General features: G+C 41.9%; 1 protein-coding gene across 3 annotated transcripts in view; it reads left to right on the forward strand.

Annotated features, from left to right (window-relative positions):
- Positions 1-15,676, forward strand: part of CDK16 (cyclin dependent kinase 16) — a 64,862-nt gene extending 49,186 nt beyond the window's left edge. For 2 of the 3 annotated variants that reach the window (XM_070938047.1, XM_070938049.1), the window contains 7 exons: positions 3,040-3,163; positions 3,458-3,578; positions 5,303-5,400; positions 5,869-5,974; positions 6,693-6,735; positions 8,011-8,101; positions 10,005-10,177. In XM_070938047.1, coding sequence (XP_070794148.1) covers positions 3,040-3,163; positions 3,458-3,578; positions 5,303-5,400; positions 5,869-5,974; positions 6,693-6,735; positions 8,011-8,101; positions 10,005-10,156 — 735 coding nt within the window. In that variant the 3' untranslated portion in view covers positions 10,157-10,177. Of the gene's footprint in view, positions 1-3,039; positions 3,164-3,457; positions 3,579-5,302; positions 5,401-5,868; positions 5,975-6,692; positions 6,736-8,010; positions 8,102-10,004; positions 10,178-11,481; positions 11,618-15,343 lie in introns of those variants that run through there. The other variant, XM_070938048.1, reaches the window with a different exon arrangement.
- Positions 15,677-16,781: the final 1,105 nt, after the last annotated feature.

The raw sequence follows: 16,781 nt of genomic DNA on the forward strand, positions 1-16,781 counted from the left end.
CACAGCTTTTTCCTACTCATTTTGCACTTGAGTACAGTATTAAAAATTTAACTACAGCCTGTATTTCAAAGAACGGAAGATAAAGAACCTTGTCAGATTGCTCTTACATATGCTAACTCTAGCTCATCTCTAGGAAGTCATTATTGCAGGCATGGGTGAAGGATCATTCTTGTGTATTCTTGTTGGAATTTCTGCCATTTCTGAAGGAAATAGTTGTGAGGTCATGGAGTCACTGTCTGGCTGCCTTTTCTTAAGCGAACATCTCCATGATTTCAGCAGGGAAAAACTTTGTGGTTATGTGCTCCTCCAACAGTAGTAACTAGCTAGATCAGCTATCAGTGTCTTTATTTGTGCTGGAAAGTTGAGGGCTATAGCTTCTTCCTTATTAACTTCCTGGAGTTCGAGGCCATTCATCTGGCTCTGCTTAGCTTCAGCCATCTTCTATACCAGGGGTGTCACGGCGGCATCACGTGATGTATCGGGACTTTCCCCCCCTTTGCCCAAACCGGGCATGGGAGTGGCCAGCATGTGACACATCCAGCCCACGTGCTGGGAGTTTGACAGCCCTATTCTATACCATTACCACATGCTCCTGGTGGAAACGCCACAACCTACATGCATATCTGTCCTGAATGAAGTAGTAAGTGTAAGGAAGACCTCCAAATTATGATATCGGTGGTTGCATCTGATTTCTATTTTGGTGAAGTACATCCAAAGTCTTTTCTACTGATGGCTGATTGCTTTGATTGTCCAATTGATCTTAGGTAAGAATCACTATGAAGCTTGGGAAAACCTCTCTTCATATCGCCAACTGAAAGCTGAATTATTTCTTCTGATTCTCCACAGAGGCAGCAGCTGTGGAAGACGTTAAGTTTTGAATGGCTGCCAAGCCTGCTTTATACTTCCCATTTTTTTCTATCGCTGTTCAGAATAATTAAATTGTTGTTATTTCAATCTGTCATATTTCTGAACTTGTAGGACCACATATGATTTTGTGCATGCTGTGAACTATTTCATCATTTATGCTTACTTAAGGTTATCCTTTATGCCTAAGGACCTTAGCTACGCCTAAGATCTTCATTTATGCATAAATGTATGTTTTCAGCATACATAGAGGTTGTGCCTCCCAACTTCTATTTTGTCTAGGTTAAAAAGGACTAGCATGAGCTAGATGTGGCAGACTGTCAAGATTTATATTTTGGGTTTCACATTGTTTTATTTCAACAGCCATTGTTGTGGGACAGAGTAATTGTTCACAACTCTCTGCAGATGAATCTTGGTTGCATAGTTCTTTAAGCGGTTGCATAGTTCTTTAAGCGCTGCTCTGCTACTGTGTTAGTCAGGCCCACAACTTGTTCTACTAAGATTGCAGCCATTTCTGTACTTTAGCCCTTGTCCCTAAGGTTGTCCTGTTAGACATTAGTAAAACAGCTACATGATCATTCATCTCTTCCGTTGTGCCACTTTTGGAAATGTTTTGGTAGATTCCAGCTGTGGATATCCTTCTCCCCTTTGGAAAAATAAACATTGGACTATCATTAAAGTTTTTTTTTATGTAGTTGGCAGAAGGTATTCTACTCTTCCATGTCCATTTCCTTGTGAACATCAGGGCTTTTTGTTCTGTCTTCCTACTAAACTTGGAATTCTCATGTTGTTTGATATTTCCACCGATAGGCTTGGAGATTGCTCTCTCTGTATATAGGGACATCAAAGAATATTTGTTCCTGTCTGATGGGAGTGAATGGGAGAAGCAATTATGAATAATCTCCCTCCATTGTAGAAAAAAGACCATCACACTAAGTCAAATGTTCCATATATATTATTAATGTTTTACTGAAAAGTAAAAGATGTACTGTACCAGGATTTCCCAAGCTGTTTCCACGATCCCATCTTGATATTTTTCCTGTCTCTCTTTAATGGTATTAAAGGAACAGAGCTTCTAAGTCCCACATGTTCAGGGCCTAAAATATTTGTAGGTGTATGTCCAGGCAATTACAATCCAAAAAAATGCGTCATGGATCCTATGTGATATGTGAGAACAATTGAATGTATTGTAAGATAAGATAAGATAAGATAACCTTTATTGTCACTTTTTCTGTGAACACACTAGCATACATTAAAAAATGAAATTCTGATGCCCGCTCTCAAAAGTGTGTGTGTGTGTACACACATATACTACACACACACACACACACACACACACACACACACACACACACCAACCACAGACCATTTAGAATACAGAGCAGAAAAAAGAATCTTGAGATTTAACAAGGTTGATACTATATGGTATGAAGTTATTACAGAATCTCGTTGTTCTGCTTCGGATACTGCAAAGCCTCCTCTGAGAAGGTAACAAAGAAAACTAGTCATGGAGAGGATGTATAGCATCTCAGAAAATACTGCGGATCCTGATCAAGTATTGCTTATATGCCATGTCCTGGATAGAAGAGAATGAATTTACAATAATCTTTTCTGCTGTCCTCACCACTCTCTGCATAGCCTTCCTGTCCATTGGACATTCCTACATTAAATGTACTAAATGTGCTTTTGGAGATTCATATTCCCCAAATGATCACAAGCAGTGATGCCCAGTAAAGATAATTTTTTTAAATTATCAAATTTAAATCCCCAAGTTAAGAATGCCTCAGTTTAAGGATAACTCATAGTTAAGTACAGAGCCTATTGTAGCAAAATTCAAGTTAAATACACAATGTTTCAAATTCATTACACAATACTAGTTACACAGTAATACAATAATATTGGTTCTGATTTACATGCAAATTCAACTAAAGGGCAGATCTTGGGAACAGAACTGGGGACTACCTGTATTTTCCTTTCATGTGATGTTGGTTATAGATGTAACAGTGGCACTGCTGTGTGATCTGGAAGTATATTAGGAAAAGAAAGCAACGTACAGATCAATTACTGTATATAAATGTCTATGTAAAAGATGTGCAGTATGAGCTGTTCTGTGAATGGTAGGAAATTGTGTTTGCCTAGAAAAATTCACTTAGATGGCTTTGTTCCCTCTTCTAGTTGTTTCTGTTCCAGCTGCTACGTGGCCTAGCCTACTGTCACCGTCAGAAGGTGCTGCATCGAGACTTGAAGCCCCAGAATTTGCTTATTAACGAGAGAGGGGAGCTCAAACTAGCAGATTTTGGTGAGTATTGTCAAATCCTTTTTTGATCTATATTCCAGCAACCTTTGGGCCGACATGCTCTTCTTATTCTTGGTAACTGATGGCCTCGAGGGTAGGAGTGATATGAGAGGATTGAACCAGATTTTTCATTCCCATCACAGTTCCAGTGTTTGGCAATATATTATCAAATATCACTGGTACAATTCTATCAGCTGTAACATAGTTTTAAAACAGGAGCAGGAAGAGGAAGAACATCTCAAATCTTTTTTCTGCTCCGTGAAAATGGATTTGCAAATACATTTCTGTGTTTTACAGGATTAGCCCGGGCAAAATCTATCCCTACCAAGACCTACTCCAACGAGGTGGTAACACTTTGGTACCGACCGCCTGATATTCTGCTGGGCTCGACAGAATATTCCACCCAGATTGACATGTGGTACGGATTTTAATATCTGACTCCCTGAATGGTCTTTTTTTAAAATAGTTCCCTAGGGTAATTTATTCATTTGCCACACCGTGGGGCACTTAATTCAAGTTCAAAAAAGTATTCCTAAGTTTTAAAAACTGCACAAAATAATTTAGTTAATTATAAGTTTTCAGAAAATATGTTTTGCATTTTTTCCATCATCTTTGAAAAGGTTCAGGCTTTGTTCTTCCTGGCTTGTATGCAGAACTGAGGCTCTGTGCCTTGTTCATTAATAAACACACACTATAGACCACCTAGAGTTCAGGAAGGAAATTGTTGTAGAACAGAAAAAGAGGATTGAAGCTAGAGTGAAGTGCTAAATGCACAGCTGCTGATTCCCTAAAGCAGTTAACTTCAGTTTGGGTCTCCCCAATTCCAGTTAACTCTTCCTTCAATAGAGTATAAGTGGTCCTCGCTTAACAACCATTCATTCAGTGACTGCAAAAATATGATGAACAAATGGTAGACTGGTCTTTATGTTTGTCACCGTGTCTTTGCGATCTGGGTGCTTGGTTGCTCAGCTCGCAGTTATGACATTGCAGTGTCCCACGGTCACATGAATTTGTGACTTGTTTTGACAGTGGAAAAGTCAGTAGGTGGTTGCAAATGGCAGCCAATGTGTTATCCTCACCTAACAACTCGCAGTAATTTGCTTAACGATGGCAAGCAGAAGTGCCAGAATTTCTGTCGCTAAGCAGTGCATTCAGATGATGGCGCTCTTTGTGACCACACTGCTTAGTGACAGAAATTCCCATCTCAATCACCATCGTTAGATGAGGGCTACCTCTAGTGGTTTTTGAACTGCAGTGTGGGGCTTTCAGGAAGCATAGCATCTGTTTTTTATAAAGCAGAGGCTCTTCCTGGCAGACAAGTTCACCTGAATTGATATTTATTGTAATATATAGGTGATAATATTCAATGTTCTGAGGAGGACAATAATTTGAGGCTTGCTGGTTCTGTCAACATGGTCTTTACTGGTGAGCAGTGCATACATTCCTAGAATGCCTCTACTGCATTCCTCAAGGAACACGGTTTGACTTTGTAGAAATGAATTCAGTGCTCTGTTTAAAATCCTAACTATATTTTTGGATATTTTCAAAATTCCACATATTTTTTTCCATGGCTAAAGGATTTGCTGGTGACATCACCGTTGCCCAGGGGATGCCCAGTTGGGGGTTCCTTTCATGCCCCTGTGAAGTTGCCCACCAAAATGGTATCCATTAATCTACTTAGAGTTGCCCGCTTTCAAACTGCTGGGTCGGCAGGAGCTGGAATGTGTGATAGGAGCTCACCCCTTCTCATGGCAGCAACTGGTCTCGAACATGGGACTGCCGATTTGTCATCCCACTATTCTAACCTTGTGAGCCATCACATATGGGTCATTAGAAACATTAATTGCTCCTTTTTTTAGCAGAGTGTACAAATAGATTTAGCCCCCCCCCCTCCCCCCGTTTTATGCAGACTATTATATATTTTAAGACAGATTTTTAAAAAGATAGTTTCAAATGTCAAAATCATTGGCTGACCAGCAAAATCCGGTCATAGAAATGTTTTGTCGGTCTACAAGTGATTTTGTTCAATCATCACAACAGACAAAAGATGTAAAAGTTAGGAACTCTAATTGATAGCACAAAGTTACAGTCCTTCCTATTTTCTCGGTGCTGATATTGAAATCTGCCTGCCTTTCTCCACAGGGGTGTGGGCTGCATTTTCTATGAGATGTCCACAGGGCGGCCACTCTTCCCAGGCTCCACAGTTGAGGAGCAGCTGCATTTCATTTTTCGGATATTGGGTAAATATCTGCCAAGGTTGCATTGCTGAGAAATCAATGAAGAAATGGGAGGCAGAGGAAAGGAAGACCATCAGACAGGTTGATCTATAATTTCATAACAGAGGTTAAGAGTTTCTTCTGGGATACCAATTAAAACACCATAAGATGATCAAAGGCAAAGCACATTTTTAAAAACACTCCCAGATCAGCCTGTTTGTCACTAAAAAAAATTGTCTCTGACCTCACTTGGAATTTGAAAGACACAATTCAGAAGAAGAAAAGGAGCTTGGAACAAAGGGTGGGGGGAGAGAAATCATCCCTATCAGCTGGCATGAAGACTGTCCAGGAGAAGGAAAGTCCCATCTCTTGGCTATGCTGCTGAAATGATCTTGTTTCTCATCTTTTTGCTACTTTCATGTGATATGAAAATTGGAAATCCCTTTTTTAAAAACTCCTTTTCAGAACTCTGCTTCTTCTCTTTGTTGCCAGGGACACCCAATGAAGAGACATGGCCTGGAATCCTGTCCAATGAAGAATTCCGAGCGTATAACTACCCCAAATACCGTTCAGAGGCCCTGATCAACCATGCCCCAAGGTGAGTATCAGCCTGTAGTTCAGATGTGATAGCTTTAGGTGGGTGACAAGCTGCTGTAGTCATCTCATAAAAGAGAAGGAGAAAGATGGCTGCGTCCTCAGAAGAGTTGGGATAGGACATTTTGGACTGGACAATTTCATGTAATCCTTTCAACCATTAAGCATGGAGACTTCTTTAAGAAGAAGAAAAGAGACATATGGACTCATTGTGCAGACATAGGTAGCTTTTCTTGCTTTCTCCTTCTCTCAGTGTGGAAAGAGTAAAGATAGCCCATGGGTCAGGTCCTCCCAGGATCTTGTTCTGAAGATATTTCTTGCTCAGTTGCTCTTTTTTTCAGCAGAGACGCAGGCAAGGAGTTTTGCCTGGGGTACCTTCTCTGCTGAATTCCAGGCAAGACCCAAATACACGGGTGTGAGTTGCCAGGATGCATCAATGAGCATTTGGTTAAAATCTTGTGCTTTATTGGGAAGAAAGGGGGATTAACAAAATCTTTGTTTGGGCCTTGGCTTCCAAGGGTGGAAGAAACATTGATGACTTTTTGGTGCAATTCCAAATGAATACTTGACTTAGGGACATAAACTATTTTACATCTTCAGATGTTGGAAAGACATTGGATAGCAGCACCAGTGTCAGAGAATAACAGTCCCAGGAAGCAAAGCCTCAGTTCTCCTCGGGAAATGAATGAATCTGACCTTTCTTTTCTCTCCTAATTGTACAGGCTGGACAATGATGGGGTTGACCTTTTAGGAAAGCTGCTGCAGGTGAGCAGTTATTATTTTTATTTTATTTTTTATTGGAGAATTAAGGTTTTGAGGTCTCTGACTTTTTCTTCTAGGAATCCTAAACTCCTTACATTCCTTTCCCATCCCTGAGCAGTGGAAAAATCTTCCCTGCCACGGCAAGCAAACAACAATCAACCTCATTAACAAATAAGAGATCATATAAAGAAAGTATTGTCTTGTTGTCCCCAAAGAATAAATGCACTGGACAAAATGGGCTACCAATTAGGACCTCAAGTGACTTCAAGTAAAGCTGCTTATCTTCAAGGACTGTTGCAGAGCTATTCTTTGGGAATGTCTGCACTTATGTGCGTACACACAAACAAAAGCAAATTCCAAAGTGGAATACATTAAAAAGGATCCATCAAGTGGATCCATCATAGAGCAGGTGCTCCTGCAGAAATAATTCTGCTTTGTTTACCTTAATTCCTGTGGGTGCTAATATGGCATGTGACTGTAGATGGAGAAGTAGAAGAGTTTTTGAACGCTATGGGTTTCAGCTGCTCTGCTTGTTTTGTAGGTCATTGTTGGCAGGGTTTTATTCATTTGTCTCTTGGTCAAAATAGGTGAAACTTTTGATCCACTAATTCAAATATTTTGCATTAGGCCTCGATGACAGCCTGCCATATGCAGCCCCTGTAGGTTGTTTGCAGTCTGCCTGGAAGTGTGCTTAAAAAAATTGTGCAGTATGTAGTTGAGACTTGATTAGAAATATTTTACAATTCACAGTATCCTTGTAACTGAAGATAGTTAAAATCCTTGGGCTTTTCCACCCAGTTTGGTCTACTTGTTAAGGCTAAAAAGTAGGAGACTGATTTCAAGTCCCGCCTTAGTCATGAAAACCGACTGGGTGACCTTGGGCCACTCTGTCAGCTCAATTCACCTCACGGGGTGAATAGGAAGAGGAAAGTGTGTCGAATTATGTTCACCACCTTGAGTTATCTGTAAAAATAATAAAGGTGAGATATAAATTAAAATAACATACTTTGTACATTCCTTGCATTCTGGGTCAGCACTTCAGCTTGTTCTGAGTTTTCTCTTGTCCTAAGCATTGGGGAAGAGGAGATAGAGGTATCTGAATGGTTGTGTTTTGATGTTATGGGGAATTTTTAACCCTATTTCCTTTTTGGAGATTTGGGCACAATTTAACCTGTGATTCCAACAATGTGATCACTTTTGGGGGGAAATTAACAGCCATCGTCAAATCACTAAGATTGATCTCTTTTCTATTCTCTCTTTTTCTCTCCCCAAATGCAGTTTGAGGGCAGGAAGCGGATCTCTGCAGATGAGGCCATGCGTCACCTGTTCTTCCACAGTCTGGGAGAGCGGGTCCTCAAACTTCCAGACAGTAGGTTTGGGCTGAAGAGGGAGGGAGGGAGGGAGGGAGGGAGGCCAGAGATGTCAAGTAGTGGTTGAGTGAATGAGAAAAAGGTTAAGAGAAGGGCATGTGATGAAAACATGAAGTGGATGATAAAAGGACCATGAATTCATTGGCATGCTAGGACCAGTTCTTGCTGTGAATGACATCTCCATTAACTTCTTTTAACTTCTCAGTTCCATCTGTTACGATGTAGTGGTTAACTGGAGAGGATGTTTTCATTGATGGGCTAAGAGTTTAAGGGCACCCATGCTCTTTTTGCAGTTATTTTGTTACTCAACTCATCTAGTAGGTTAGTGTAATACACTGCTAAAGGCTGGAGGGAAAATCTGATCAGTTACTTCAGCATATAAGAGCTATCTTCATACTTCCTGTCAATTCAGAATCACAAAAGACAGAAGATCTAGATCAGGGGTGTCAAACTCAATTTCATTGAGGGCTGCATCAGGATTGTGTTTGACCTTGGAGGGCCGGGTGGTGGGTGGCCAGGGGTGGGTGTAGTCATGGTGGGCGTGGCCAGGGTAGGGGTGGTCCAGGGGTGGTATTCATTACTTTGCTACCAGTTTGCAAATGTGAGTGCACGTGCCACCTCTGTGCATGTGCAGGATCTTCCGTGCATACACAGAGCGTCAAAAATGGATGTGATTACGTCCGGGCGGGTGGGCGGAGCCTCCTGCCGCTGCCGCTACCGGTTTGCCCGAACCGGATATGATCGGCTGAATATCACCACTGATGTGGTCATGGTGGACATTTGACACAGGCTCAAGATGTGCTTTTTCCCTTTTTTCTTTCCACAGTTCTTTACTATAACCATTTTCCTATCTCTTCTACCAGGTATTACAGGCAAACATTTATTACTTATTCTTCATACTCCACTAAACTTTTTATTTCTAAATTTATACCCCAGTGTTTAATAGTAAATAATAATAATTTGAAATATAACTGCCAAGTGATCTTAGTGTTAGGGTCCTATGTGCCTTAACAATAAAAATGCCCTAAATCTTAAATATGACTCTGATTCCACTTTTCAGAATTCTCCACATTTTTGAGGACAGTGCAACTCACTTGTTCTTCAAGGTGTTAATAATTGGATATAGGTTTTTTTTCAGTTGTTCTTTCTACCATATCCAGAAAGCTGCAGGCATGTAACTATTGATAACTTGGCTTCCAGTTGTGTGTGTGTGTGTGTGTGTGTGTGTGTGTGTGTGTGTGTTTACATGTTTGTAAACGCCTTTGCTTCCCTTCTCCCAAATACAATGTTTCTGTTCTGAGCAGATTTTCTTCGTTGAAAGTACTGTCCGAAGAGTGGCCATTTAATTCCAAAATGGTTGGAAAATAAATTTCTTGGAACCTCTCCCTTGTAATCTTTTATAAAGGTTACTCAAGAGTATCGTTTGTATCATTTATCAGCTTCCAGGTGATAAAGATCTTGATCAGATGTTCAACCCAAGATCAATGATCCTGAACATTTTGTGCTGTTTTAGGGATATGTTGAAAAGGTGTTCTGCAAGAATATCTTGGGAGGCCCCTGTGTGGCCCATTTTTGGCCTCTAGAAGCACTCTGCCAGTCAAAAACGGCCTATTTTTGGCTGGCAGAGTGCTGCTGGAAGCCATGGAGGCCAAAAATGGGCTGCATGGGGGCTGCATGTGGCCCTCACGCAGCCCATTTTGGCCGGCAGAGACACCGCAGGCTGGTCCTTTGATATTTCCAGGCCGGCCCTGCAGGCCACATCTGGCCCCACGGGCCTTGAGTTTGACACCCCTGATCTAGATGTTTACCATTTGACTCTCTGGCACATTGTATGAAGAGTCTTTTCCTTAGACTTGCACCTCACTGACACTGCTTTGTGTCTTTACTTTTCTTCTCCTGTAGCAACATCAATATTTGCACTAAAGGAGATTCAGTTACAGAAAGAGACTGGGCTGAGATCTGCTTCCCTGCCTGAATCAGGTGAGAAGTGCTTGTCGAGCAATTCTGTCAACAGGAGTCCCTCTGCTTTTTCGTTAGCGCTCAGTTTTGAATAAAAGTCTGTTCCTCCCCCTGAATGGGTGGCCCACATTTCTTGGTACTGAAAGGGCACCTTGATAGTCCCTTCCTATCTCCAAAAACTGCTCTCTTGGAGAAGCAGTCTTTTCCCATCTCCCTGCTTAACATTACATCTCTCACAAGTAGCAACCATGTTCCAGTTAGTGGATACTGAACTGTAGCCACCAGGCCAGGTATCTGTGCCCCACCCAGAGGTGGGTTTCAGCAGGTTCTGACCAGTTCTGGAGAACCGGTAGTGGAAATTTTGAGTAGTTCAGAGAACCAGTCAATACCACCGCTGACTGGCCCCACCCCCATCTATTCTCTGCCTCCCGAGTCCCAGCTGATCGGGAAGAAATGGGGATTTTGCAGTAACCTTCCCCTGGATTGGGGAGGGAATGGAGATTTTACAGTATCCTTCCTCTGGAGCGGGGAGGGAATGGAGATTTTACAGTATCCTTCCCCTGCCACGCCCACCAAACTGTCACGCCCACCAAGCCAAGCCCACAGAACCAGTAGTAAAAAAAATGGAAACCCACCACTGGCCCCACCCACTTCCATTCACTCTTCTTCCTGTTCTCATCATCATGAGTTGGTACTGTCCCCTCTCTCAATCATCCTGACTAGAGTCTTCCTGGCACCTCTGTTTCAAATCTGAGTCTTTTTAGCTCAGTCAGCTTTTTAGCTCCCCAATTCAAATAATTTTCCCTATTAGTTCAAATCTGAAGAAATTTGGGATCAGAAGTAGGGTAAGTGGAGCAAAATTATGGAGGAGGTGGGGAAGGAATCAGGAGGCAAAAAGCATGTGGCATTCGAACCTTATGATCCTGAGACTGAGTTACAATTGGATTGAAATGCCCTTGTGCAAAACCCAACTTGGCGATGTTTTCATCAGGTGGTGTTAGGCAAGCTGCACTTTCTAGCCCACAGTTCTTCCATCCATAAAATGGGGCTAAAAATATTGGACCTACTAATGTGTCTGCTTCATCAGATTGCTGAGAGAATGTGAAATTTGCATCCATATTACACAAAAAAATGTAGTTCCAGATTGCTAAAGCATTATGACAAGGCTGGGTATTACAATGAGACAGGGAGACACTACCAGGTTGGGAAGGAAACATTAAAAGGAATCTGGGGGAATGTTAATGGCATCACATCCTCTAAAACAGTGTTTTTCAAACTTGGCAACTTTAAGATGTGTGGGAATTCTGGGAGTTGAAGTCCAAACATCTTAAAATTGTCAAGTTTGAAAAGCGCTGATCTAGAAGTTGGGGGAAGACGCAAAATGCATTCTATCTATAACACTTTTGCTGTTTCCCTACAGTGAATGGTCAGAATGGACGACCAAGCCTGCTGCTTTGAAGCCTACAGTTCTGGGTTGGCAAGGGTAGAAGGAAGCCAGGTTTCTCCCCCCCCCCCACACCTCCACCCCATGGACTGTCTCCACTGGTGGCTTCTTGGTATTGAACTGTGGCATGAGAACCTGTGCTGGGAGTTTGCTGGGGCAAGGGTGGGGGGCCCTGGAACCAAGGAGAAAATGACTGCTCCTGGCACCAACAAGCCAGCCACCAATTCTCTGTGCCGCTGGGACGGACTCTCCCTCCCTCCCTCTCATACACATGGTGTTTCATTTTATTTTTTAAGTTTTATTTTTTCAATGCAATATTATAAATATTATATTTACAAATATCTATACAGAGAGAAAGAGAGACACCCCCCCACCCTAGCCTCTCCAGTAATGGGGAGTGTACAGTATTAACGATGAGGGAGCCAATCCCCTCCCTATCTCATCCCAGTAGTGGGCCAGGCGGAGGGAGGAGAAGCACTGGGGCCAGAGTAGTTCCATCCTTTGCACTCCGTAATCTAGGAATTGATGGGATTGGGGAAGTTGTTAGTATTTAGGATGAATGAGTGGACTCCTCCTTCCCAGCTATAATCACTTTCTTTGGATGTGGTGGGGGCTGTGTTTTCTTGGCCTAACCCTGTATTTTGAAATCCAGGGGAGGACCAGGCAACTAGGTGTCCTCTGAGAATTCTCCAAGTCTTTGGAAAGATGGTCCTTCCTTTCCTGTCTTCTTCCTTATTGGGACTTTCTGGCTGCAAGAGTGCCCTCTTTCCAAACCCCTTTTTGCTCAGCTTTGGAGCTGCTTCCATCTCCTTCTCACACCAAAGTGGAGTCTCCTTTTTGATCCCTTGGGTCTTGACTGGTGCCTCGCCTGGACTTGTGCTTGGTTAGTGCTCTCAATCGTAGCTTAACTCCTGTTCATCTGTTACGGCTCTTATATTACTTGCTTGGTACTCAGGGTTTGCATTTCTTCCATTGCCTTTCCAGACGCAGTCCACTGACTTCTAGTCCAGACACAAAGCATCAGATATTCTAGTAGGCCTTGTGTAGGATGGTGGATCCAATTCCCAGTGGATTGTGCCTTGTTCTTTCACCCCTGTTCTTTGTTTTTTATGTATACTACAGTTCCTAGGTGATCATGATTTGTAGCGTGTCTTAACATTTCTTATAGCCAAACAACTATGTTAGAATGGGCCCATCGAGATCTTTCTCCGATGCTGTATTTTTTTTGGTATGAAAACCTTGGCACTTTCCAAAAATTTTGGACAACACCGCCCCTCATCCTCAGTCAGCAGTTTAAGAATATGGGAGTAATCATCCAAAACATATGTAGGGCTATAAAATGCCAACCTTTATTTGGTCTTCATGCAAATCATTTGCCTTGTCTCAGTGCTGCTTAGATTTTCACATCAGTTCCTACAATTTTCACCCAGTGGTTATCTTTGTAACAATTTGCAGTAGTAGGTTCTTTGTCCTTAGTTATGTAGATTACATAATTCCCATTCTGTTTTTGAATCCAAAGTAAACCAGAACAGAACACCTGTTCTGCAGTTAGCCACTCCAGTTACCTCTTCTACCATTGGGAATCAGAGATACTTAAGAGGCAGTGGGCCCTTTCCCCAGCTATGTCTTCACTGGTTTCAAAGATTGATCAACTCCTGTCTGTGCTTCTTCTGGAGGAACTAGCCCCCCCCCCCTTTGCTTTAACCAATATCCCTCCAAAACTATCTGCTTTTTGGATGGATTTTTTTGGTCTTTACTCAGATGACTCTGATGCCCTTTCCTTCTGCTCTTGTGTATTGCAGTCTTTAGAGATTCAGCTCTGCATGCCAGAGCCTTCAGTATTTAGACAACAAAGTCTCCATGGGACCTGCCTGTGTATTTTCAGTGTTTGGGCTCCCTCTGCTTCCAATTCTCCTACAACTAGGAGAGCTGATTTACAGGAAGAGGGAAATGCCCAACAGTATCACAGCTCCCCAGGCCAAGACTGTTCCTTTGAGCTCAGGGCACAGAAACTTTGGTGCACAGAACTAAAGTGGGTGGGAGATCCATCTCCTAGAGTTTGTGCTCCAGGGGTATTAGACAAAGTGGTACCAATTTTTGCTGTTTGATCACAGCCTATATATATGTATGCGTGCGTGCGTGCGTATGTCTGTGTATATATATATATGTACATATGTAACCATTTTTATATGCAGCATGAAGCGCTTATAAGGTTCCAAGATCTTCCCTTGATGAGAGCCATACAACGAACTGTTCTAGTTACTGTTACAACGCTCAGGCAACTTAAAAGGATTTCTGAAAATGCCTACAGAAGACAGAGATGTAGCCTACCTTGTGTCCTGGGATGCAAGGAGTTCGTGGTGCTGGTGACCTCTTGCCTTGGCATTCAGATGCTGCTGTCCATGTACTGGAGACATCTGGGGGAAAAAAATCTAGCCTACACTACTTTGCCCAGCATGAGTCTCTGTGTATAGGTTGAAAGTAACCAATGCTCAGCTCAGGGGATAAGAAGGTTGTGTTTACACAGGCATCCTACTAAGCAGAAAGGACCAGCCTCTTTCCTTCAGTCTAGTAAATATCCACAAGTCCTTTTTAGCCTACTAACCTGCTTGCATGATCCTTCCCTTAGTTACTGCCTACTGGGTTTTTGACTATGGCCTCCCAGGTCCTTTCTTTGGTCTCCTCTTTCAATTGCACCTTAGAATCAGAAACCTCTAGTTCTGAAATCTCTAGATCATCTTCTTGTCCCTTCTGATCAGAGTTCTCGCTTTCCTCCCTGGAACATGTCTCTGAAGCACTCTGGACCTAGTGGTTTAAAAAGTTTCTCCGCCTCAAAACTGACCTGTCCTTAGTAGGTCTGAAATGAGGTCATACTTCCAGCAGGAACTCAACAATCATAATATGTATGTTTTGTTACTTCCATTCTTGCAGACATAATTTGTCAATACAATACAGCACGAGACTTGGTTTGCTGTCAGAATCTTGATTGTAGAGGTACAGTGAGTCTATAGCTGAGGTTGCTCAATTTAAAATCCTGCTCTTAGAGAAGATATAAGGAGTCATCAGAAAAACTGGGGAGATCAGGAGACAGCTTAACTAAGGTTTACTCAATGCAGTGTTGAATCATAGGTAACACAAACTGTGGATTCAGGACCCCACTTGAGACCATAGTTTTAAGGGCTGATTTGCTGCATTCTTTATCCATTGTTAATCCGAACAGATCTCTTAACCCTAGTGAAGGACCACAAACCATAGCTGATATAAGTATTGAATCTGTATGGGACTAGCAGGAACTCATATTACGCTGTGGTTGAATAAATTAACAGAGAAATATGGCCAAGATATACAGGGCTACCTTTGCGGAAGGGATCCAGAATCTAATCTTGGTTTAGTTCATGGAATTCCCATTTTTAGTCTTTGCTGAAAGAGAAGAAATGAGGTTCTAGAATATGAAAAAATGTAGCCGAGATGTGATACATGAGGTATTCTCCAAACACAAATGACTTTATTGAATTTTCAGGAATTTGGGGAAGTGTGAGTTCAGAATGATGCTGAGTATTTGAGAGCAGTTTAGGTCCTAAACTGAGGATTCAGAATTCTCAGAAGTGACAGCAGGAACAAATGCCACCCACGATGGCTAAACCAATTTGCTTATAGTATGGATGTATTCTTAATACAATCCATTATGGGAGCTTTTATGTGAGAAGAAAACTGAAGATGTCCTGTTGGATAATGAATGTACAGAGGATTTGGATGTTGCTTTTGAGGAGGGTGGGGAAGGGCAGAACCTCATAATTTGTTTCTAGACTGGAGACAAGCAACCAACCTCTTCTTGCAGGAAACAGAAACCCAGGAATGGATAATCATTAACATATGGAATGGACTATCTCCATGGGCCTCCCCCACCTCAATCCTGCTTCCCTCCACATCAGTGGAGTAGATACGGAGTTTCAGCTCTCCTAGTATGGAAGAAGAAACTCTATTGTTGTACATAACTTGAATTGGGGGAGGAACTTTCTGTTTCAAAGATCAAAGTTTACCATTTATAGAAGAAAAGTCCCTAAGGAACAAAATGAACAATCTTTTCTCTCCCCCCTCATGCTCTATCCACCTTCTTTGGGGTTAATTAATGCACCATATCCAAATGTATGGAACTGATTAAAAGTCTCCAACAATCTTCGGTGTATGCTGTGTTGTATTTAATCTTGAGTGGGGATTAAGGGATCTTTTTCTTCAGTAGAAGAGGAATACCTTTGACTGCCTTTTAGGTATTTTCTGCTGCTACTGATATTTCCAGATACTCAGTTCATATCCGTAGGCACTGTAAAGCACCTTCAGCGGCAAACCATGGAAATGACATGCTGAGTCATAAGCAAGTTTACCCATTGAGAGGCCTCTGGGGAATCCTCCAAATCAGGATTTTGCCTTCATGAAATGCCAGCCAGTTGATGTGGGAAAAACTGTCGCCAGATTAGATAACAGTCTTCCATGAAGAATACCGTATCAGTGTACTTCAATAGAGCCACTGGAAAGAAGCTTGTCCTTGTGGAAGACATAATTTCTGTTCATACATGACATGGGACATCTGGGGAAATAAGTCATTTTGAAGTGAATATAGTTTTCTGTGACCCAACGTGGCTTAATGGCAGATAGTCATGCAACATGCTAAGGCCTAGTTACCCAACATTTTGGAATTTTGAGAAAATGGGTCTGCTGAATAAAATTGTTACTTTATTTTACAAAAAGGACTGCCACAAACATATCAGTCCCTTAAAAAGTAGGATGGATTTAAAGTTACCCACAACTTCAGTGATTCCTATAATCCCTGTTTATTTTGCCTTGCATTTGTGCAGGTGTTTTTATTTTCTAAAAAGCGAGGCTAGCGGGTGCCAAGGAGGGTACGAGTAGGCATGCTGGTCTGTGGGAAACATTTGTGAGGATTACTGCTAAAATGCTTCATCCTGGCCTCATTTGCTAATAGTTTAGGAAATGATTGCCATGTTTGGCCCACTGAAGTAGAAATAACAATTTTGAAATTGCACTTACAGTTTGTAATAATGTTGGAACGGGCAGACTAGTAAACCTGTTTTCTTCGCAAGAGAATTTGCTTCATCATTGCAATGAGTAAATCTACACAAAATTAAGTGCTATAAAAGTGAAAGTATGCTTTGAAGTTTCATCCGTAGTTCTAAACTCTATACACATTCTTAAGCGATGTGTATATTCAAGCTGTCCTGCAGGACTATCTGTTGCATGGGAAGGGTAGTTTGAAAAAA

Source organism: Pituophis catenifer, unplaced genomic scaffold, assembly GCF_029215685.1.
Source record: "Pituophis catenifer annectens isolate HBS135680 unplaced genomic scaffold, rPitCat1.0.hap2 SCAF_2, whole genome shotgun sequence".
NCBI lineage: Eukaryota > Metazoa > Chordata > Lepidosauria > Squamata > Colubridae > Pituophis > Pituophis catenifer.